This window comes from Sinohyriopsis cumingii, chromosome 18, assembly GCF_028554795.1.
Source record: "Sinohyriopsis cumingii isolate HCF-2022 chromosome 18, ASM2855479v2, whole genome shotgun sequence".
NCBI lineage: Eukaryota > Metazoa > Mollusca > Bivalvia > Unionida > Unionidae > Sinohyriopsis > Sinohyriopsis cumingii.
The window spans coordinates 74,095,618-74,119,158 of record NC_142978.1 but is presented as its reverse complement, the minus strand read 5'-3'; the positions used below and the strand labels follow the sequence as shown (position 1 = coordinate 74,119,158).

At 36.1% G+C, this 23,541-nt stretch overlaps 1 protein-coding gene across 3 annotated transcripts in view; it reads left to right on the top strand.

The window, feature by feature from the left end:
* The window catches only part of LOC149776986 (ATPase MORC2-like), a 134,246-nt gene that overhangs the window by 58,512 nt on the left and 52,193 nt on the right, over window positions 1-23,541 (top strand). For 2 of the 3 annotated variants that reach the window (XM_089941722.1, XM_089941724.1), the window contains exons 18-23: window positions 396-489; window positions 9,377-9,415; window positions 10,899-11,084; window positions 13,331-13,543; window positions 15,055-15,426; window positions 19,290-19,398. In XM_089941722.1, coding sequence (XP_089797848.1) covers window positions 396-489; window positions 9,377-9,415; window positions 10,899-11,084; window positions 13,331-13,543; window positions 15,055-15,426; window positions 19,290-19,398 — 1,013 coding nt within the window. The remainder of the gene's footprint in view (window positions 1-395; window positions 490-9,376; window positions 9,416-10,898; window positions 11,085-13,330; window positions 13,544-15,054; window positions 15,427-19,289; window positions 19,399-23,541) is intronic. The other variant, XM_089941723.1, reaches the window with a different exon arrangement.

The window sequence follows — 23,541 nt, the reverse complement described above, 5'->3', positions numbered from 1 at the left end:
GTGGTTTTGGCCAGGTGTCCTTTGGTCCACTGGACCCCAGATCGGGGACACTGCCCCATGAGACCCCATTGGGGAAGGAACCCCAACCTCTTAATTTTTTTCAGCTTTTTTTATGGAAGACCAAAATCATGTCAGATTTAAAGTTGTTCCACTGGTCTTTTCCCATAGTAGGAGTTGTTGATAAATGCTTTAAAATTTTAGGGTTTGCCATTAAGTTTGTTGATAAGCAACTTCTTTGTCAAAGGCATACATTGGAGTCTGTTAACACTTATTTGTGCTTGTTTCCATTTTCTTCCATATTACTTTTTCCAAACACACCCAAAGCATATGAATATAATTATTCGTTTTTTACCTGGTTAAAATAACTTCATTAAAGTTGGTTTTCTGTCCTACAGATGTACAACAGCAGAACAGAAGTTGAATGTACCAGAGGGAGTGCTGAAGAAGGACCAGAAGTCTCAGGAACAGAAAAAGAAGGATCTAGAAGAGGTAGGTGTGGAAGAGGAATCTGTGCTACAGTTATCATAGAATAATATATGGACATAAAAGTGAATTTCATCGGTGTTGGTGGCAAGTATATATCTCCATGACTGTGCTTTGAAGTTAGTAGGAAGCCTTAAGGTAGATGTTTTGTTATTGAGTTTACACTCTTTATGTTAACTGTTATTATTATTATTGCTACAAACAGAAAATGTCACTACTGTACAACATTTATCTCCTATAGACTTAATCCAGGTAGGGGAGTTTGGGGGTTTCTTTTCCTGGCACTAGGTACATGACTCCAGCACAGAGGCAGCTTCACCATATTTTGATGCTGTTGACTGCAATCTAGCACTGATATTTTGCATTGACTGTCTGATTGAAAAATATGAATCCAGATTAGCTCTGAGTGCAGGGCTTTTTTTAGGGGGGATATTTTACGTACACTGTGTTTATATGTCCACCATAAGGCAGAATGCATTACGTTAACTGCACAATAACTTGAGTTGTCCACCATATACATTTACCAGACTAAAGTAAAGAAGAACTTGGAGGCAGAGAAAGCAAATGTGATTAAGAAATTCTGCGAGGAATACACTACAGATGTGCCATTTTCATCTTTTATGCTAATATTTAGAGCGTTAATTGAATTAACACTAAATATCAGCATAAAAGATGAAGATGAAAAAATGATAGATTTTCAGATATGTGTGTGTGATTTGGATTTTTAAGGTAGCTTTAACAATTTTTCAGTCATATTGCTACAATGTCTGCAGTGTGACAGTTTATAGTGATGTCTAGCACTGGGGCATCATACCGCAGACATGTAGCATCATGTCCCACCCAGTCACATTATCCTGACACCAGGCCGACCAGTCCTAACACTATCTTCTTAATGCTGAGCACCAAGCAAGGCAGGTGTTAGTACCATTTTTGTAAGTCTTTGATATGACTCGGCTGTTCCCCCCTCCCCCAGAACGGCACTAAAAAAAAACTTCTGTTGGAGGTTGTGTTTCAAACTACATTGATTCTGACAGTGGAAGGTTGGTTAGGAAAATGGCTTTTGTTGTAGGTTGTGTTAACAAAATGAGAAATTGCAGGTGGGGTTGTCAGAAGATGAAAAAAACAAATATGTGTTTAAAATCGCATCTAACCCCCGCCTGGTGGTCTAACGTGAATAAAACATTGGGCCAGAAAATGATGCCAGTCAGTGTGAGTGCACGTAATTTGTATGAATTTGCATACTTTTAAAGCAGTGATAGGCATTCCACAAATTATGTCAGTGTCGTGATATAAAACGTGCTTTGCACAGTATGCAATTTTTATTAAACCTTTAACTTTAAAAGTGCATTTCTCCATGTAATTTGCACTGCCAGTAGCGGTCTCGCAGCACTTGATGCAACATCCAAATAGCTAGATACTTCAGTTGACATAAATGGCTGTTAAACTAAATTTGATTGGTTCATTGGCCCTGGAACAAGCATTTTATGGTAGTTTTAAACTTATTTTCTTCATGGAAGTTTTACAAATGCGTGTTTCAAATAAGGACCACACAGGAAACCAAAATGGCTGAATTACAACAGGGTTTGTCGACGTTTTCAGTCGGCAAATACTTGCTGGTGATAGCTATGATGACAATGAATTTCATGAATTTTGGTCTGTTGGACATTTGGAAAATGTTACTGGAAATACCAGTCTGTGATTTTGAGCCCAAAATTGATATTGAGTGCAAGTCCAAAGTACGTGTAAGAAAGTGTATGATACCTAGCTTAGTGCTTTGAAAAAGACCTTCCTTGGATTGACAAAATTCAGCCTCACTCTGATGGACAAACAAGAGTTATGTCGGTGTTATAAGGAATGTAGAAATTAAACTCAATGGCAACCAATAGTTCTTATAATTTGCATAGTTTTTTTGGGGAGAGGACTTTAACTTTTGCTGGTGGAACTCCTATTTTTACCAATATGGGAGTCCAGCACTCCTAGTTTTAAAATCATTGCAAGACCTCTGGAAAAATTTTATTTCTGGAACAGAGATATCCAAGAGAGAATACCCATGGGGCCGTACCTGTGAGATGTTGAAAATTGCACAACCATAAGGAACAGTAACTTGTTCAAGCTAGTTATTCATATGCATTTCAGACAGGTGGCAATAAAAGGAGTTCTCAGCACAGAATAATATTCATACACAGAGGAGGAGGATCATATTAAATTCAGAACTAATTAACAGATTAATGCTCATAGGGAACATCAGAGAATCTCCATATAACATAGTTATGTGTGTGTAGATCTCTAGTTGGCAGAACCACTTTGGCAACAAAAGAATAAGAAGACAAACTTTCATATCATGCACATGCATTACCAAATGAAGTACTTGCTCTCTAATGTGCAAAAATTAAATGATATTAAATATAAGAGACTGAATGATCTGTGTAAAGTCAAAGCAAGATGAATAATATTTGTCCAGTTTGTGTTCGGTTCTTCCTATGTATATTTTGATCATGGTGATATTTTCTGCAGACCTTTTGGCACTTAGTTCCAAGCCATCATTTGGTATTTGTATTGCATATTGGATTACTATTATCTAGTACACAACATTTTTAAGCAGTGTCATTAACTAATGATGAAATTGATGATAATATTCCAGATGTCATTCTGATATATGGATTCTTTACTACACTAATAATCTGTTCATCCTGATTCTTTTTTACTATCTCCTTTAGTTTTACTGGTACCAGTACTTTTAATAAAATTATAACTTCTATTTTCTTGCAATCTAAATATTTGTAATCATTTATTATTATCAAAAGGTAAAATGTGCTTAGTTTTGTTATAAAATCCAAAACTTAATTAGCAAGGAACTAAAGTAAAAAGTGGGTCAACTTCATGTGTGCAGAAATTATCGCCATATTAGTGTTGTTAGAAACAACAGAATAGTTGTACTAGATGTATTTTGCAGAGTTGTAGGACCAGTACTCGTATTGTCATCACATATTCCATTTAAATAATAATATAATTATTTCTGCATATTCCTATCAGTATTTTCCCAGTGGTATTAATTTCCTGATCTGATGTTCTTCGTTTCTGGTGCAATTTTTACACATCAAGAATTCTCACAGTATCATTAAAAAAACAATATACTCTGCACCAAATTGAGTTGTTTGATAAGAAATTCATTTTTTAACCCAAAATTCACTGAAGCTATGAATTCTGGCATTAAAGTCTCACATTAAATAACATTTGAAGTAGCCATGATAGTAATTTAGGATGCAACTGTACTAATTTCACCTTTGGTATATTCAACTCTTGAATTGATGGAGGAACATGTCTTCAAAATAAAGACATTACTTTTAGAACCTGTTCATTGACTATGAATCAAGTATATAATCCAAGTCCAATTGAATTGTTAGAAATGTTTTTATTCTTTTGACAACATCATAATTAGCTAAAAAGTGTGGAGTAAGCCTATGGTCTTTCTGCCATCCCAACCAAGACCCCACCACAACCACGTGACAGTGCCCAATGACATCACAGTAATAATTGCTATACAGCTAAAGATGCCATCTCTTTGAGTATTTTGATTTCAGTAGACCCGTAACAGAGTGGAACAGTAAGAAAGAGTGACAGATATTTAAGTGTTTAGGGGGATATTTAACCATGGCTATTCCTCCTGCCACCACTCCCTCATTGGAGATCACACACACACAACACTTAGAGTAAATCCTGAAAGCATCCCTGCAGGGGAGATAACTTGACTATTTTATTTGATTTTATTGGTCTCTGGTTATCCCATGGTATTTCTGTTACTTGAACATTATCTTACAATGTGTCCAGTCAGCATGGTCGAAAAAGACTTAAAATCATTGAGAGTTGTTGAAGGACTCACTACAGATATGAAAAAACAAGAACCATACTATAAATCAGTGAAGATAAAATAGAGTATATATGGGTTTGACTGTCCCTGATTGGTTGATAACAAAAGTATAGACCCAAGTTTGGAAGACTCGTTACTGAAATCAGCAGCTGACTCTTTCTTTGGTGCAGTATTGAGAGCACACATTTCAAATTTGTGTAGGTGCAGAAAATGGTGCAGCTGTTATGGTTTTCTTTTCACAAAAGCTGTCGTCATAGATGTGTCTATGCTGATACAATTTTGATCATGAGCACTTACAATTTTAAGTTATTACATTTTAATATCATAGTGTTTACACAGGTTTACAGTTGGAACTGAATTAGTACAGCGAGTCCTGAATTCTTGAGTTTTGTGCAGAACATGTAATCCAAGCAGAATACATCCAGAAATGTAGAGGTTTTCAATCTTGGGTTTAGTCTCCCCGTTGCATTTTGCATTGAAATGTATATTCACAGACAGTATAGTAGTAGGAAAAGTAAGTGACACATTTAGATACATATCATAAACAAGACAAATAGTATGTGGGGGGAGAAGATCATAAGAACAGGCTGGAATGTAGAAGTATAATAAAAACAATAATGAGTAGAAGTGTGCCTCTTTCTTTGTGTGCAACGTTATTTTCTCAGCTTCAGTAAGAAATTACATGAAAAGGGAAGACAATAAAGGGTGTACAGTTAACTAAACCAGTGTAAATTTAGCTACTTAAAAAATGTATCAAATCGATTTTAACCTTTTGGTTATATCTGTTCTGGTCCATTTCTGTCCATTCTGGTGATTATGTCCACTGAATCAGTATGGTTGGGAAAAAATGTGGCAGATTATGATTACCGGCATACACTGTACTTCTGTCTGAGACATGTGAATAATTTTATTTCTTGGTTTGTTGATTCTGGTTGTTGCTCAATTCAGATGCATCATTGAAAAACATTGATGCATTCTCATACTTTGTTACAAATATTAATTACAGATGCATATCTCCAGATATCGGTGAACATAGCTTGAATAAGTTATAACAGTTCTAGTTGGAACAATGGACATTACTGGAGAAACTTTAAGTGGTCTAAAATGTAAAGTTTTTGACAGCGTGTGATGCAGGATTGCTTAAGACTTCTCCATCTCATATGCTCACCATGAAAAATCCATTTGTACCAACTGATGATGACTTTTAGATAACTGTCAGAAAGGCATAATTGATGATATTCAAAGGTCTACAAAAATTACTAGTCAAAATTTATAAACTCGTACAGCTGTGGCAAAAATGATGGACTAGTACCTTTGCTGTTGTTGCCACAGTGGATTAGTTGGTTGATTTAGTTTGGTCTGTTTTGATGTTTTTTAAAAACAATATATTAGGTGGAGGAAGAACCCCAAAATACCACCAACCCAAATTGGTTGATCTGTGACAGAAACTCTGTGAGATGTGCAAGTGATGTAAAAGCAAGCACCTTAGTACACTTGGGCACATGGAGCCACTGTTGATTTGATGTTTATCTCCAACAGCCAATGTCATTTAGACATGAGATCTCGGGTTTCAGTAGATCATTATGGCCTTTACACCATTTTCAGACGAAGAGAATCTATATATGGCAGCAAGTTTTACTGCTGAAGAAAAGCAAAGTCCTTTTGAGGCACCAAACACCACTTATGTAGAACCACTGACCTTCCACAAGTAACTGACAACATTCTCACTTACACATTGGAGGCAAGTAATCACATGACAAGCATTTTGTACCACTTGGCAATTGAAGCCCCTCAGATCTGTATCAAAAGACAAGCATCTTATACCACTCTGCCATGAAAGCCCATCAGGCCATAGGTATAAGTCTAATATGAAAGACTTGAAGTGTGGGATAGAACCCGTGACAACTGGATTGAAACTGCAGAATGTTACTGCTAGGCCATCAGTGATGCTGATGATGATGCTGTTGACAATACAGTTAACTGCAATGACATTGATTTTACAAGTACTCAGGTGGGAAAAATCATTCCTTGATTTTTCATCCATTTTTAAAAAATCTAATTAATGATATAAAAATGTTTGACTTGCTATATTTCTTTTGTTATTTTAAACTTTATATTAGTCTTGCAACAAGCATAAAAATAAGACATGGGTAACTGAAATATATGTTCTTACAAGATATGATATAGTGTAAAAGTAGGCAGAAATAATGCAATATCACTTCCACAGGCATTAATGGATTTTTTCTGACAAATCAAGTATAATAAGTTTACCAAAACATTTATTGAGAACAAAAAAAATAACAAGGAATCATAGCATCTGACCACACATTTAAAGCACATCAAGATTTAACTATTATTCTAATCAAAAGCAGCATGCCTGAGAACTAAGAAAAATAGCAAAACATAGTGATCACTTTAATAAACACACAGTTTAGTAAGGATACAAATTCATGACATCTGTATTAGAATAGAAATCCCTATTATAAAATCTGTATTCATGGATGTTAAATTAGTAGGTATTAAGGGACCGATCAATGACATCTATAAATAATAAGCCACCATGAAAATTTTGTGATTTCACAGTATCATAGACATACTACATGGCTGACAGACAAACAAACAAATGGACAAAAGATTGATTATAATGAATGAATACAAATACAAATATGCAGTAGATTGTATGATCTATAAGAATTCAGTAGATTACCTCCAGCCAGCTGTCATTTAAATCGCGTCTGTCCCCAACCCAATATTAAAATCACTTTTACTGCCCACTAACCCATAGCTAGAAATTATGTTAAAAAAAATATGCTTCTGTAGGGGGCAGCATTTTTTGATTAAAACATATCTGACGGTGGATCATAATTTTTGTATTGCTTCTGTTGTGGGTTGGTTGAATTTGAAAGTGCCCAGGGGGGGGGCATATGTTTTACTGGAACAGCCCTGATTTTGTTTTCTCCAAATCCCAGTTTTTTTCCTTTGGCAGGTCTGCAAATCTAGATTATTAGCAGAGTATTGAAAAAGGGCATATGGCAAAACATGCCCAAATTTGTATTGCTATTATGTGCCAAATGAAAGAGGGACAAATATTTTTAAGAACTTGGTGTATTTTACACTAATTCAAGCTGTTCTTTAAACTACAAGGGAGCAGTCATTTCAGTTAGATGGTTGCTTAGATCATGTAAAATTACCATAAGTACAATATGAAAAGTGTTTTTAGAGGTATACAAATATTCTCTCCATTGTGCATTTTGCAACTGTAAACAACTTCAACTTACACCTACCACTCTCAGAAGTTCATAATATTTCTTGAACTTCCCCAGAATGGAAAGTCATATTGACACAGGGTTTTTGTCAGAACACATACGATGTCTGGTTGGTCCCAAATGAAGATGTTATTGCTTCCACATCCATTATACTCGTCATAGTGACCAGCTTGAAAGTCTTGTTATTGCTGCTACTCCAGAATGGATGTTCTTATCATCATGGTTTGTTTTTCATTAAAAGACTTCTTATGAAGTCTAATTGATACTTGATGAAAATTGATAATCTGACATCTTCCATTGGGGTCCTGGGTCTAACATGTATGCCTTTCCCAGTCACTGCCATCTCATCTCTGTCTGTGTGGGTTCAAATCGCAGGCTCAGCCATTGTGGATATGGGAGATAGCTGCCAGTAGGTACCCATGGGTTGTTGCTTCTTACTATGATTTTCCTGAATTTTCCTCCACTAAGTTTACTGGCCGCCATGCATGGCCTGTCTTGTGCTGATAAATGATGTTAAACTCAAAACACCAAACATACACTATGTCCACCACATCAGCTAATTTAAAGCTCTTGTTTTCTCTCAAGACTATCAGAGATGGTTGCAAAATTCAGCAATAAAATGGAAGAATTGATCTTAGTTTGAATTTTATGAAATTTTCTTTTGAGAGGGTAGAAAGACTCTTGTTTTAAGAACAAGCCACCAGATTTGACAAGTGCAAAACTCAGACTCTGAAGTTGTCTGGTATGTCATTTTAACTAGTAATGAGGCTGAACCTCTGTCTTTGTTACTTTGACTGCAGAACCTTTCATGTAAATAGCTGGAGAAAATTTGTTAATTGGTTTCTGACATGTCAAATAATGTACCATATATACTAATATGTAAGTTGAGTCCAACTGCACAGATCCAGATATGCCATCACATAATGCACAGCAGATCTGGGTCTATAAAGTTTGTTAGGGGTGATCAGTAAAACAAACAGTCTCTGATCTGCTGGCACATTATGCAACAACAGATCAGGGTCATGTTGTTTGAAGTTGTATGAGTATAAACAGTATTACTCGGTAATTGTCAAATAAAGCCACTCTTGGTGCTGAGTGAGTAAAGTTTATATAATTGGTTTCTTGTCCCTTTGATTTTCCAATGTAATTCCTGGTCGTCAGACATGAGGCTAAAGGGCTTTTATGTGTCAGTATAAACATTTATCTCTATTTTCCTATATCTTTTATATTCCCCATTTACATCAAAGGAGAAGCAGAGATTGTAAAATTTAAAACAAAATATTGTAAAAGCAGTATGCTTGAAATTATATTAAACAGTATGATTTTGTCATCCATTTTGTAAATATATACTCATAAGTCAAGTCCAACTGCAAACAACATAGACCCTGATTTGCTGTCACGTAAAGCACCTGAAGATCAGGGTCTGTGTTTTTTTAATATTTTATGATAATGCCTAACAAACTACATGGACCCAGATCTGCCAGTGCATTATGCAGTGGAAATCTGGGTCTGAGCATTTTGTAGTTGGACTTAACTTTCAAGGAAATACACAGCGCCAAGTACAGAGAAAGCAACAGCTGCAGCTGGTGACTACTTGAAGGTTGTAGACTCAGCAGGATATACATTCAACAGTCCAGCGGCTGTAAATTGCCCATTGAAAATGTTTGCATATGATACAACTGGACAAGCTGAGGCATAGGAATTATCCTTTTTTTAAAAAATGTGATCAGTTCACTTATTGTACTAACTTTTTTTTCAGGAAATCAAGAAGAAACAAGATATGTTAGAAAAGATGCATGTAAGTATAATGGACATGAAATCTATTCATGATGCAATAAAATGCTACTTAAATTAGTCTGCAAATATTCATATTGTTGAGGATTGGAACCTAATAAGTTCTTGAAGGTGAAAAATGGGAGAAGGTAATGAATTTAATATGAGCATCATTTTAATGTGACTGTCTCAGTTGGATTTCCCATAAGGATTTAATCGGGTTTTGCACTAAGGAGATGTTTTTACAGCGTTTTAAATATTTCTTGCATCGGGATTTTAAAATACTTTGCAGAGATATTTTGAGCGAAAGAAAATTCGTAGTTATTTTGTTTGAAATAACAACATTGATTTAATGCAAAAAAATGAATAATTGCATACTGAATGTAAAGGTAATACCAAGACATGGGTCGGAATGTTGTGTTTATTTTGCCAGATTCATGTTACACATTAAGTCCATTCATTTTGAACACAAATCAGTTTAATAACAGATGTACATGTTGACTCATTCTGGTAGCAGAGCAACGGTATTTTATGTTAAAAGTTACATGTTAGTCTGAAAGTCATTGTCTCCTCAGACCAAGTTGTATCTAGTACAAGTAAATATTAAATTTTTAATTTGTTTTGTATGTGATTATATTGTCACTGACGTTAACATACAAAAGCATTTTTGTCTGTATTATTGATGATGTAAATAATGCCAATAATTGTTATCTATTAATGAATAAACTTGTATCTTGTTTGACTTGGGGTTTTGGGGTTTTTTTTAATAATCATATTAGTTTGATCTTGTAAACTGGTAGCTATTCCACCAGAATATGCATGGTACCTAAGCAAAACAATCTTGTTCTCTGAAAACTGCCTTTTCTATGTATGTTTAAACGGAACTGCTAAATAATCCTGAGACCAATCAGCCTGACTAAAATCAATATCTACTAGTAATAAATGAATCTAACAGACACTGGTAAAGTTTCTCTTATGGTGACCTATGGAACTCTCTATCCCATTTTTTTTAGTAACATTTCTCATAACCTATCAGATAAAAATTTACATTTTGTGTTGGGGTGAGGTGGGGTTATTGTAAAAAAAAAGACGTGTAGAATTATGTTTCTCACTTTCATAAATGTAAAAGCTGTAATATGATTGGTGAAATGAAAGGTCAGCAAAACATAATCTCATATAGGTGTGCATCAGATCTGTTATATTGGAGATCTTGATTTGAATTAGATTTGAGACCTATTAGACTGAATGTAATGAGTTTTAATGTACATGTAATATGTAAAATCGTGGTTGTTAAAGACTAATTACAATTTGAATGTTATGATGATTAAAGGTATTAACAAACAGAATGGTTGTGAAGTCTTAGTGACTTAGCTCCTTTACCCACAAATAACTCTGATGGTCTCTGTTTTAGGGTTGTTCATAATGGATGTTAACAATGACCTCTTGTCTTCTGCTTTTTGATGTTTGTACATGAATAATTTGTATTAAATTCTTTTGATATTGTTTAGAAAAACCGTGTGGTCACTTCATCCCGTGAGATACAGGAATTGGAGAGAAAGAAATTGGCAGAAGAAAAAAAGAAGAAAGAAGAGGAAGAAAGAAAAAAAAAAGAAGAAGAGGAAAGAAGAAAGGAAGAAGAGAGAAAAAGAGAGGAGGAAAAAAGGGAGGAAGACGATAGAACAAAAAAGGGAAAAGTAGGAAACAATTTTGTTATTAACAGTTATGAGAAGAATTCTGACAACTTATGGAAAATAAATCTGTGATTTTTTCCAGGAATTAAATGGTTTCATAGTGTAATTTTTCTACTCTTAACTGCTGTGAATGAAAAATATCTGTCTTTATGCCTTTAATTAACTCTATACATTTTATAATGTTTTGATAACATTCAGTTTATTATTTTTAACTTACCTCACATAAGATTGGGTAAGCTTACAGTATAGTGCAGCATCTGTTATATGTCATATGTTACATCAAAAACATTTTTGTTCCAACTTTTTGAATTTGCATGACAAAAGAGCTTGGCCCAATTTGACTGAGGGAGCATATTAACTCGGAATCTCTCCCCAGTGTTACAACCTTTCTACTAATGAATAACACTAATTTATACAAAGCTATTGTTACCGCAGGTTTATGTTCATGCACTTATATGCCCATTCAAGATTGTTTGAATTTAGAAGATGGTAATTAAGATTGTTTGAATTCAGAAGATGGTAATTACTTCCACTTTCTATAAATGTGCTTTTTATTAGATCGTCAGGTGGTAATTTAGATTATGTCTACATTTTCTTTGTGGAAAAGCATTGAAAGCATTGCAGCACTTTTCGTTGGTACCATATAGCCAATGTTCTGGTGAAAATATGCAGTTTGTATTCTCACCACATGATATATAATAGATGTAAGAGTCATGTGCTTTTTTTATCAAAGATTATACAGTTATTTTTGCATGGCAGAGAGGATGTGGACCAGATTTACTTCATCTGGTTGTTGTTCCCAGCCACTTAGGTGAGGGAATATTGAAACAGTGTCCATCAGTCATTACATTTGTCTCACAACCCATGTATGAAAAAGTGTGAACACCTCAGCATATATATTTTCTATTTTATTTCAACCAAATTTTCTCGATATATTTTCATCCCAATGATGACTCAGATGAATTGACTGAAAAAAATATCTGGATGTCTTCTGAACAGTCTGGCAACTTTGTTTTCTGTTTATGTTGACCACATTTGCTATAAAGCCTAATCTGTACAAGGTTTCAGGAATTGGACCATATAGTATTAATAGTACAAAGTTGTGGTTTTCATTTGGCCTGTGAATGGGACCTAGAATGGGCATTTTTATGGCCCGTGAACAATATAGCATGAACATTTTATCATTCATTCATCCAACTCAGATGTTAAGTGTCTGTCAAACAAGGTCTAAAATGAATTCAGGGAGCAGTCTGTTTTGACCATACTGTACCAAGTTATCTTAATCAACTTAGAGCTGGAACACTTCAGCATAAGTATGTTATGTTTGATTTAAATCAGGAATTGTGTGCAGCTTAATTTAAATATGGTCTCATATTACAAAATTTATCATATTTTGAACTGTTTTTCAAAATTATGATCTTTTGTCAGCCCAGAATAGGCTTGCAATGGTTTTTAGCATTACTACATCGGTAATTTTATTATGATTTTTATCTAACGTTGCTGTGTGGTTTAATATTGACAAGATCATAGATGAATTTAATGATTGATCAGATTATAATGACATGTTACAGAGTTATTTCCCTTGACTAAGAATATTTCTATGCATTGTTAACTATGTAGCAACCACAGATTTATTTTGATGTTGATCAGATTCAGTGAAGCTTTATCTTACAAATTCCTTGATTGACCTTAATAATATGAATGATTCTGAGTATATTGTTTGAAGTTATTTCCTTATTTTAATAACAAACTTCATACCTAATACACCTGATGCACACTTAATCATTTTGGAGTGGCCGATTGGTCTAAAGCACTCTCCATTACAGATCACTGCCATCTCACTGCTGTCTGCGTGGGTTCGAGTCTCGAATTCAGCCAATGTGGTTATGTGAGAAAGCTTGCCAGTAGCTTCTCGTGGGTCAGTGGTTCTTTCCGGGGTTTTCCCAGGTTCTTCCTCCACCGATAATACTGGCCGCCATGTATAGTCTATCGTGTGCTGAAAAATGGCGTTAAACCCCACAACAACAACAACAAAGATCATTTTGGCAGTAGAATACTGTAGCCTGATGGTGCCAGCTACTTGTTCCGAGAAAAACAATTGATTTTTTTGCCCAGATTTTTGTTAGAATTATGATTCACTGGTTTTCTTTCTCAGATTTAATCCAGGTTACATTACTTCTGCTATGGAAATTTTCTTGGAATCATTGAGTTGTAATTGAATTTTATTTTCTCATGGTATTATTTTGTAGTCCCCATCTCCATTGCCAAAAACCAAGAATTCTTCAAAGAGAGCTCGTTCACCATCTCCTGTGAATGTCACCAAGTCTAAGTCAGTCAGCAGTACATCTTCAAGGTCAAAGATTACACCAGCTTCAAAATCCACAGCCAATACCAGGAAAATGGTCAACTCAACTCCCAAGTCTCGACCGGAAGGCTCTAAAACCATTGCAAAGTCTAACAAAGTGAGTTGTAGTGAACAAAACTCTTGCATTTTAAACCCTTGAGTTACAGTTATGCTTTTATGAACACAGTAGAAAGAAGAAGAAAAAAATACATCAAGTTGGTGTGCCCTGTGTTTCCATGAATAATGAGTTCAGGTTCTGAAATATAGAAGAGACATGATGTGCCCTTGTGCATGTTACAAGAGTAACGAGGGCAACATTTCTGTACCGGTATGGAGATAGAGCTCCAACTTTGAAAGTCTTTGCCTTTTTAAAAAGGTTTATGTGGAAAAATTGTCATTTATTTTTTATGAATTTATGCTTTTTGGTAATAAATACCTTACTTATATGGCACTTTAGAATTTGTTTTGCATAAACATGAAAAACTCCAGAGGGAGTCAGAAAATCTGGCAAATAAGACAGCTAAATCCCAAAGTAATGCAGATGAGATGATTTCCCCCTTCAGTCCCAAACCCGAACAGCTCCACTGTCTTCACAAAACTAGTTAAGAAAAACATATTTGAAAGTCCTTGTCTGATAATCAGATTTGAAATGTTCTGCACTTTACACAGTATAATCAAGATTCTTCCCAAGTTATGATGCAGTTGATCATAGTGCTTGAAAACAACTTTTTTTAACATTTCCAGGTGCTTGAAATTAATATTGAATGTCTCTATGAACAATGATACATACACACATTCAAAAATATTCAGGTTGAGAATTTTGTAAAGTCAAGTCATGGAAGAAAACATTAATTTATGAGTTTGTTTAAAGCTCTCAATAGATCAGTAAAGTTTTTGGTGATTTCTTACATGTTGTCTGAATGCCATCTGTCATGGATGTTAATAACTTTCATTCAGGAGCTGATTACGAGAACCTTTCTCTCATCTCAACATACCATTTGCAACCACTTCTCAACCCCATCAGACACAAATTTGGAAATATTTCACCCTTCCACTTCGTAAAACTCGTACAAAACCTACATCCAGGAGCAATTTTGGCATGGGGTGGGGGAATTGGAAATCGGGTACTTTACAGTGCTTTTGGTTGTAAATAACCCTATTATGTCTGGAGACCTCTGCAATGTTTGGGAGGGGCCCCGAATGGTCTAAAGCGCTCCGTTACGGATCACTGCCATCTCACCTCTGTCTGCGTAGGTTCGAGTCTCGGATTCAGCCAATGTGGGAATGTGAGAAAGCTTGCCAGTAGCTTCTCGAGGGTCAGTGGTTCTTTCTGGGTTTTTCCCGGGTTCTTCCTCCACCATTAATACTGGCCGCCATGTATAGCCTATCATGTGCTGAAAAATGGCATTAAACCCTACAACAACAACAACAACAACAATGTTTGGGGATGGGAGTCAATGATATGCAGGTAATGAGAAACTTTAGGATTCCTAAGGTACCCATTCAGCTGTAATTTTCTTGGCATATTTATAAAAATAGGTTGAAGCTACTTTAGAAAATTACAAAGCAAGAAATGCAAACAGTATTATTTGCAATCTGTTTCTTTTTATATGGAGATTTTAATTTCAGGTTGCTGACAGAAAAACAGTTGTAAATAACAAAAGAAAGGTCATACAAGAGTCATCATCAGAAGAAGAAGAGGAGGAGGAGGAGGAGGAGGAAGAAGAATCTGAAATTGAGGAGGTTATACCTCCCAAAAAAGCCAAACTTAACAATGTGACAGCTGCCAGCACTAAAAAAGAAGCAGCTGCAGTCAGAACTAAATCTGAGGAGGTCGTAGTACCAGCCAAGAGGAATAAGGCTGTGAAATCAGACATATCTGAAAAAGATGATGATTCAACCAAGACTAAGAAGGTTGTTAAGGATGAGAAGTCGATCTCAGCCATACCTGCATCTAGTCCTAAAACTACAAAGATAGAGATCTCTACACAGAAGGCAGAAGTTAGTATTTTCATTTTTGGGTGATAATTACAAGAAGGGTTGAAACTTTACAGTTTGAAACACACATAAGATGGTGGGTTGTTTAATTTAAATTTTCTAGTGTTGGAGTTTTGCTTTGTTTTATTCCTATATACCCATTGTGTAGTAACAAGTAACTTTTCATTTCATTTGGGTTTATGCTGTTCAGTATATAATTTGGTCCATATGATCTAGGCTTGATTTCTCAGAAATCATGGACACAGCTTTCCTGACAAACAGTAAAATAAATATTTATCCATGCTTAACACATACAACTGCAGACAGCACAGACCCAGATTGACCATTGCATAATGGGCCTGTGGAACTGGATCTGTGCTAATTCTGACGATTTCAAGGGAACATCATGTACCCAGATCCCAAGTTTTATGATGGTCCAGCAGAACAGGCTCTATGCTGGTTCTGATAATTTAAAGTGAACAGCATGGACCCAGAGATACCATTGTATAATGGACTGACAGAACAGGGTCTACACAGGTCCATATGATTTCAGTATGGACCCAGATCTATTATTGCACAAAGAGCTGGTAAAACAAGGTTTATGCTTGTCCTGATGAACATCATGAATCCAGATCCACCGATTCATAAAGGACTGGCAGATCAGGGTCATTGCTCGTCTGGATGGTTTCAAGTTAATGGTACAAACCCAGATCTTTCAGAGGATTAAGCAATGACAAATGTTAGTCCATCCTGTTCACTGACTAGGGCACCTTAAACATGGGTAAATATGAGACAGACTCTTTATATCATTAATGAGATGCTGATTTTTCTTGTATTTATCAGCATAATACTGATGGACTACATTACTGTTGAGCTAAGAATTCAACTCCAGATGCAAAATTCTTGACATCTGCTGCATAGCCCAATAACTGTAAAAGTAAAAAGTAGGTAGCTCATTGGCCAACAGTTTTCATCAGTATTGATCACTATACAAAGAACATATGCCTTATAAGGTATTGGTACTGTTTGCCTATGCAAGGTCAGAAAGAAGACATTCCTGTCTTGTGAAATTTAACGTGTTAGCATTTTGATAAGTGAACAAGCCCTATTTGAAAAGAATTGGTGACATCAGAACTAGAACACATTATTTTAAAAACATTTGGATATTAGGTTTTCCAACAGGAATGAATGAATGATTGGTTCTTAGCTCAGTATGTTTAATTTTCAAGCTTTTAATGAGTGTGTTTATCCCTATGCGCAGATGCTAAGGTTTCTCATTGAAACACCATTTCCGATGGTCAGTTGACACTCAAGAGTGGGATGCTTATGTTTGAATAAGATTCTCTTTAAGTATGTTTATTTACGGGGGGGGAGTGGGTATTGTTGATTATTGGGATCATTTCCAACTCTACCACTATGTGATCTCATTTTTGCTAATATCTGTTTTTTAAAGTATTTCACTGGCAGTGTAGCCTTGTCAGAATCTATTTCTACATGTCAACTGGCTGACCCTGTCTGTGCAATGAAGTTGCCTGTCTTCACAACTGTTAGCTTTTCCATCTGAAATGAATGAAAGATTGGTTCTAAGCTTCAGTATGTTTAATATTCATTCAAGCTTTTAATGAGTCTACATTTATCCCTACTGGCAAATGCTAAAGTGTCTCATTGAAACACCATTTCTGATAACCAGTTGACACTCAAGACAGGGTGCCTATGTTTGAATAAGATTTTCTTTAAGTATGGCTAAATACCTTTGGGATATTGTAGAAGTTTGGAATAATTTCCAGTCTACCACTGTGTGTTGTCATTTTCTGTAATATCTGTTTTTAAGGCATTTTATTGCCAATATAGCCATCTTTGAACTAAGTGCAACATGTAGACTTGCCAACCCTGTTATGTAATGTGGAGTAACTGTTTCCATAAATATTAGAAGTAAATTGTTAGATGCATCAATTACAGGAATGTATAACACTGGAATAAAATTTTGAAGCATTGGCAGACCCTCATATCTGTAACGATTTTGATTTTCTCTGTCAAATATAATACCCAGTCACATTAATGTTAGGAATTACTTCTGCTACCTCAGGAATCCAGCCCTCCCATAGACTTGAAAAGTCTCCCAATCTATACATTGTGTGGACAAAGGGAAGTAATTATTAACAGATTACATCCCCTTACCCCGATAGATTGTACTCCATGTGCCATATATAGTTGTGTGATGTGTGATTTAGATTTTTAATATAGGGTTAACAATTTTAGTCATGTCACCACAGTGTCTGCAGTGTAACAGTTTATAGTGATGTCTAGCACTGGGGCATCATGCTGCAGAAATGTCCCACTCAGTTACATTATCCTGGCACCAGGCCAACCAGTCCTAACACTGACCTCTTAATGCTGAACACCAAACAAGGCAGCTGCTAGTACCATTTTTATAAGTCTTTGATATGACTTGGAATGGTGTTCAAACCGCAGCGTCCTACATCTGAGGCAGATGCTGTAACCAGTAGGCTACCAGAGTGGTCTCCTTATGAAGCCTGTTTTAACTTAACCTGCTTCCTGTCAACAGGCCTTCATGAACCCATGGATTTATATATATTTTCTGTTATCCATGTGTTCTTCAGTGAAAAGTAAGATATATAGTTCTTGCAGAGTCGTGCAGATGTTAGATAAACAGAATTAAAATGTGTAACAATAGGATATGTTTCTTAGTTTGTGTGGATGATGATAGTAAAGGATATTTTATTATGTTAAAAATATATTCTTATAAAGAATCATCCATCCTTACCACTTCACTTTGGAACTTTTCTTTATGTAAAAGAAAAAAATAAATTAGTCACATTGAAGTTCCTGTTTCATTGACTTGATTTGGGGACTCATAAAGGTACACAAGGCTGAAGGAGGTTTGTAATTAAATAGAGATAACTCTGTCTTGTTTAAATATTTGCTCTGATGCATGAGTGGTTATGCTGTAATGTGTCAATGATAAAACCTAATTCAAAACAGTATAACAATAAATGTACATCTGCAAATATGAAAATTGTGCAGTATCTCCTAATGTATTTTCTCAACCTTACAGTCCTATGTGGATGATAAGGCAGTATTGTTTTCTTGACCTTTCATCTTCAGTGGATGACAAGGCAGTATGTCTTAACATCTTTTGTTGATGTTTTGGTCTTATTTGGATGACAAGGGAATATGTCTTAACGTATTTTCTTGACCTTTAAGTTGTCTGTGAATCAAATGGCAGTATGTCTTAATGTATTTTCTTGACCTTTCACTCTTCTTTGGATGACAAGGCAGTATGTCCTAATATATTATCTTGACTTTTCAGTCTTTTATGAGACCACTTTGGCGGCCTAGTGGTTAGAGCATCCGCCTTGGATGCGGGAGGTCGTGGGTTTGATCCCCGGCCTTGTCATATTAGAGACTTACAAAAATGGTACTAACAGCTGCCTTGCTTGGCGTTCAGCATTAAGAGGTTAGTGTGAGGACTTGTCGGCCTGGTGTCAGGATAATGTGACTGGATTGGACATAATGCTACATATCTGCAGCATGATGCCCCAGTGCTAGACATCACTATAAACTGCCACATTGCAGACATCGTAGCAATATGACTGAAAAATTGTTAAAGCTACGTTAAAAATCAAAATCACATCACATCACATCACATCACAGTCTTTTGTGGATGACAAGGCAGTATGTCTTAATGTATTTTCTTGACCTTTCAGTCCTCAGTGGATGACAAGGCAGTATGTCTTAATGTATTTTCTTGACCTTTCAGTCCTCAGTGGATGACAAGGCAGTATTTCTTAATGTATTTTCTTGACTTTTCAGTCCTCAGTGGATGACAAGGCAGTATTTCTTAATGTATTTTCTTGACTTTTCAGTCTTCTGTGGATGACGAGGCAGTATCAGCAGAGGAGGTTAGCTCAGTTAACAATGATACAGAAGCTGAGGATGAAGCCAACTCCTCCATTAATGAAGCAGACAGTAATGGTGAAAAACTTAATCCAAAATTATTCCATTAATTTCTGTCAAATATATTACCTGATCACATTACATTAGGATAACTTTCTCTGCTATCTCTTAAGCCATCCATGTTCTACTTGCTAGGTGGCTACCATTATACTTAGTTTAAACCAGTTTCCCACCAGTGTAATGCTATAAAGATGTGCTCAATAGGATCCAATTTTTGATTAAATCTTGTATTTTAATTTCAAACTTGTCTAAGTTTGAGCCACCATCTCTCCCCTGCCCCACTGAAGTAGCTATCTTAAAGCAGTTTATGTTAACACTTACTTCAGTATGCAAAGTAATTGAGCTACATATGATACATGTAAATCTCAACTATGTGCAGTTCTGTTCTGAAGGTTCATTCATTTTCATGACACAACCAGATTCATTTCTGAGAACAGGTTGCTGTCACTAGTCAACCAACGATAACTTTTCATTTCCTATCGTTGATTGATGAGTTGAGAGAAGCAAAGCTGCAGGACCCTGTAATATGCTCAGATGCCACCAGATGTTACCTGAGATGCATGGACAATATCAGCATGAGCTGTAAAAGATGATTACTGCTTTTGAAGGCAGGAATGCAACAAATCCTCACCAGTGCTTTTATTGGCTAAAGGGAGTTATTAAATCAGAGTGCTCTGAACTTTCACAGAATCATTTACACTAATGAAGATTTCCGTTTACCAAATGCAAACAACTTTTTACCTTGAGCCTAATATCTCACCTTCCATAGCTTCCATTTGCATGACATGACCTCACTAAGGATAGAACTGAATCTAGTTAAGTTAGTGGAAGCTACACAGTGACCACTCCCATTCATGAAACCACAACCTTAGACCCAGGCATACCGCTCCAGTGGCCTAGTGGTTAGAGCATCCGACTAGGATGCGGGAGGTTTGATCCCCGGCTGAGTCATACCAAAGACTTCTAAAAATGGTATTAACAGTTGCCTCACTAGGCGCTCAGCATTAAAGAGGTTAGTGTTAGGACTGGTTGGCCTGGTGTCAGGATCATGTTCCTGGGTGGGACATCATGCTACATGTCTGCAGCATGATGCCCCAGTGCTAGACATCACTTTAAACTGCCACACTGCAGACATCATAGCGATATGACTGGAAACTTGTTAAAGCTACGTTAAAAATCTAAATCACACAGACCCAGACATAAGTATGCAACATTTGCTGGATTTGCCTCAGAAACTTTTGATGGTGGGACAATAATCAAGTGCAGAATCCCACAGGGATCTTCCTCACACATGTAGTTGTAGTTGTAGTTGTTGTAGTGTTTAACGCCATTTTTCAGCACACGATAGGCTATACATGGCGGCCAGTATTAATGGTGGAGGAAGAACCCTGAAAAACCCAGGGAAGAACCACCGACCCACGAGAAGCTACTGGCAGGCTTTCCCACGTACCCACGCTAGCCGAGCCTTGGACTCGAACCCACGCAGACAGAGGTGAGACGGCAGTGATCCGTAACGGAGAGCGCTTTAGACCACTCGGCCACCCTCACACATGTACACACAAATTGTCTGTCATTGTGATAAAATAACACTAGAAGTGCATCCTCTTGTAGAGCAATTATGCGCTTACTGGGTGACACAGCTAGAGGTCGAATGCTCAGCATTTCTTCCTCTTACCTATTGTCCTAATATAACGTGTTCAGGTACTGTATTTTATTGAGAAAGCAAATATTTTAATTGATTGTTTCTCCGATAATACTTACCTGATCACACCATAAATAATACCTCACACCTTTACCTTCAGTGTGAGCTTCCTTTATGGATTCACTCAAATAAAAGCTGGTTTAAACTGGATTTTACCGTAGCAGGTAGAAGAATAGTTATCTTGTAGAGTTGCTTCCCTTAGTCTATATAACATACAGGCAGGAAGATGTTTTTCATGAAGCCCCAGGTGGCCAATTAGTCTAAGGCACTTGTCTGTACAGATCACTGACATCTCACCTCTGTCCACATGGCTTTGAGTCTCTGGCTCAACCAGCATTGGTATGTAAGAAAGCTTGCCAGTAACTTCTTTGGGTTGATGGTTCTTCACAGAGTTTTTCCCAGGTTCATCCTCCACCAGATGTACTGACCACAATTTAGATCCTATCATGTGCTGAAAAATGGCCTTAAAGCCACAGCAACACCAACAGTTGTATTCCAGGAGGGCTGGATAATAGGTAGCTGAGAAAATTAGCCTAATGTGATGTGTTTAAATAAGTATTACTGAAGAAGCATAATTTACTATTAAAAAAATAGTGTATGCTTTGAGTTGCCTCTAGAATGTATCAGTTCAATACATTTTGTGTCCAATAAGTGCTTGTTTTAGGTTCTTTTTATGACATACCTGCAAAGACTCTTCATTTCATGATGACTTCACTTTTTGATATTTTAACTTAGTGTGTTACTTTTTGAAATAATATTTATTCCCCCAATGTGATAGGTGTAGGGGTTATTATTTTGCTGCTGTCCATCCAGAATCTGTTTTAGGACAGTAGCACAGAAACTATAAAACACGGAGCCTTGAAATTTACAAAATTGACAATGGTATTAAGTAGATGACATGATTGAATTTTGAAGCAGTTACAGCAGTGTTTTGGGGTATTTTTGCACATTTATAAAACTTTTGGATGCTGGAGCTATCACCTGCTTCATGTCCAGATGTCATTCTGTCTGTCTGTTTATGCATTAACACTTCTTATAACCAGCAACCATTACACATAATTCAAAGCCATTTGGTCAGGGTATTGTCTGTTAGATTTAGATGTGCCTTCCAAAGGTTCATCTATTCATGTCCAGTTTTGGTATAGTTATTGCCCTTTTCCCGTTAATATATCCACTACAGCCAATACCAGCATAGCTCAGGAATAAGATGTGATGTGGTGTCAACATTGTGTAATGGACTTAGATGTACCTTTTTTGTGTTGTCTTGTCAGCTCCATTTTGGATAGTTATGGACCTTGACAATTAACTTAATATCTTTATATTTAATGTTGCTTGTAACTGGCATAGCTCAGGAACCATTCAACTTATTTTGGTGTCATTTTGGTATGAACATTAATTAGCTCAGACTTGCATGTGATTGCTAATCCTCCTAAATTTGATTTCAGCAAGATAACTTCACCAAGATCTGAGACTGTACAGGAGTTATGGTCCCTGATTGCTTGTTCTTCTGACTGGTTTCTGCAGCAATAACTTTACTTATAATTTTGGGGATTTTCAGCCAAAGTTTACATACACCTTTGCATTGACGAGACCTTTAATGAATGTAATTTCAAGTGTTCCATGTTATTAGAAGAGTTACAGATTGTCCATTTTCCTCACTTTGCTTTCCACAGCATAACTTAAATAAGAAATATTGTACTTCAGCCAGTGTTAATATATACCATTTTATTGATGAAAGCCTGAACGAGTTGGAATTGATTCCCTGTGATCATTTTGAAGAGTTGTGGCCCCTAAAAGCCCATCTTCTCACAGTGTGGTTTTTCATAAAAATATTCTTCTGTTTAAGGCCATGCTAAGTAAATTGTCATGTGTGGATCCCATTACAATGTACTCATCACTCCAGGCAGAAGTGACCTTTACATGGCATATTTGTGTTTATATGTAGTTGACCTATTCTGATTTTCCTTCCAGTGCTGAATTTTAAATAAATTTTTCCTAATTTGTAATATTTTGGCTTTTGGTCTGATGTGAAAGCTGGCAAGTTTTACAGACACAGTTCTAAGTATGATTTAGAGTTTGGACATTAATAACTCTTGTGTCTGGATTCAGATGTAGTTGCAGGATGGTGATTGACATTTAGTTGTAGAGCATGTTGAATCCTAAAATCTGTCTGTTTATGGACACGTCCAGCAGATCAATGTTTTGACTGACACATATTGGACAGTTGTCATGGGAGTTATCAGATATCATTATATTAACTTGCCCTTCTTTTTGATTCATTAAACTGCCAAATTAGCCAAATTATTTTTTCTTTGTCAGACAGTCAATAACAATCATGCTGACTAAGCTTAATTCAAAGCTGTCTAGGTGTAATTTACCCAGTTTCTTTGTCAGATAATCAATATAGGTGTTGCTTATTTAGCTTATTTGATCAGTGTGTTTTCCTTGTTTAAACACTA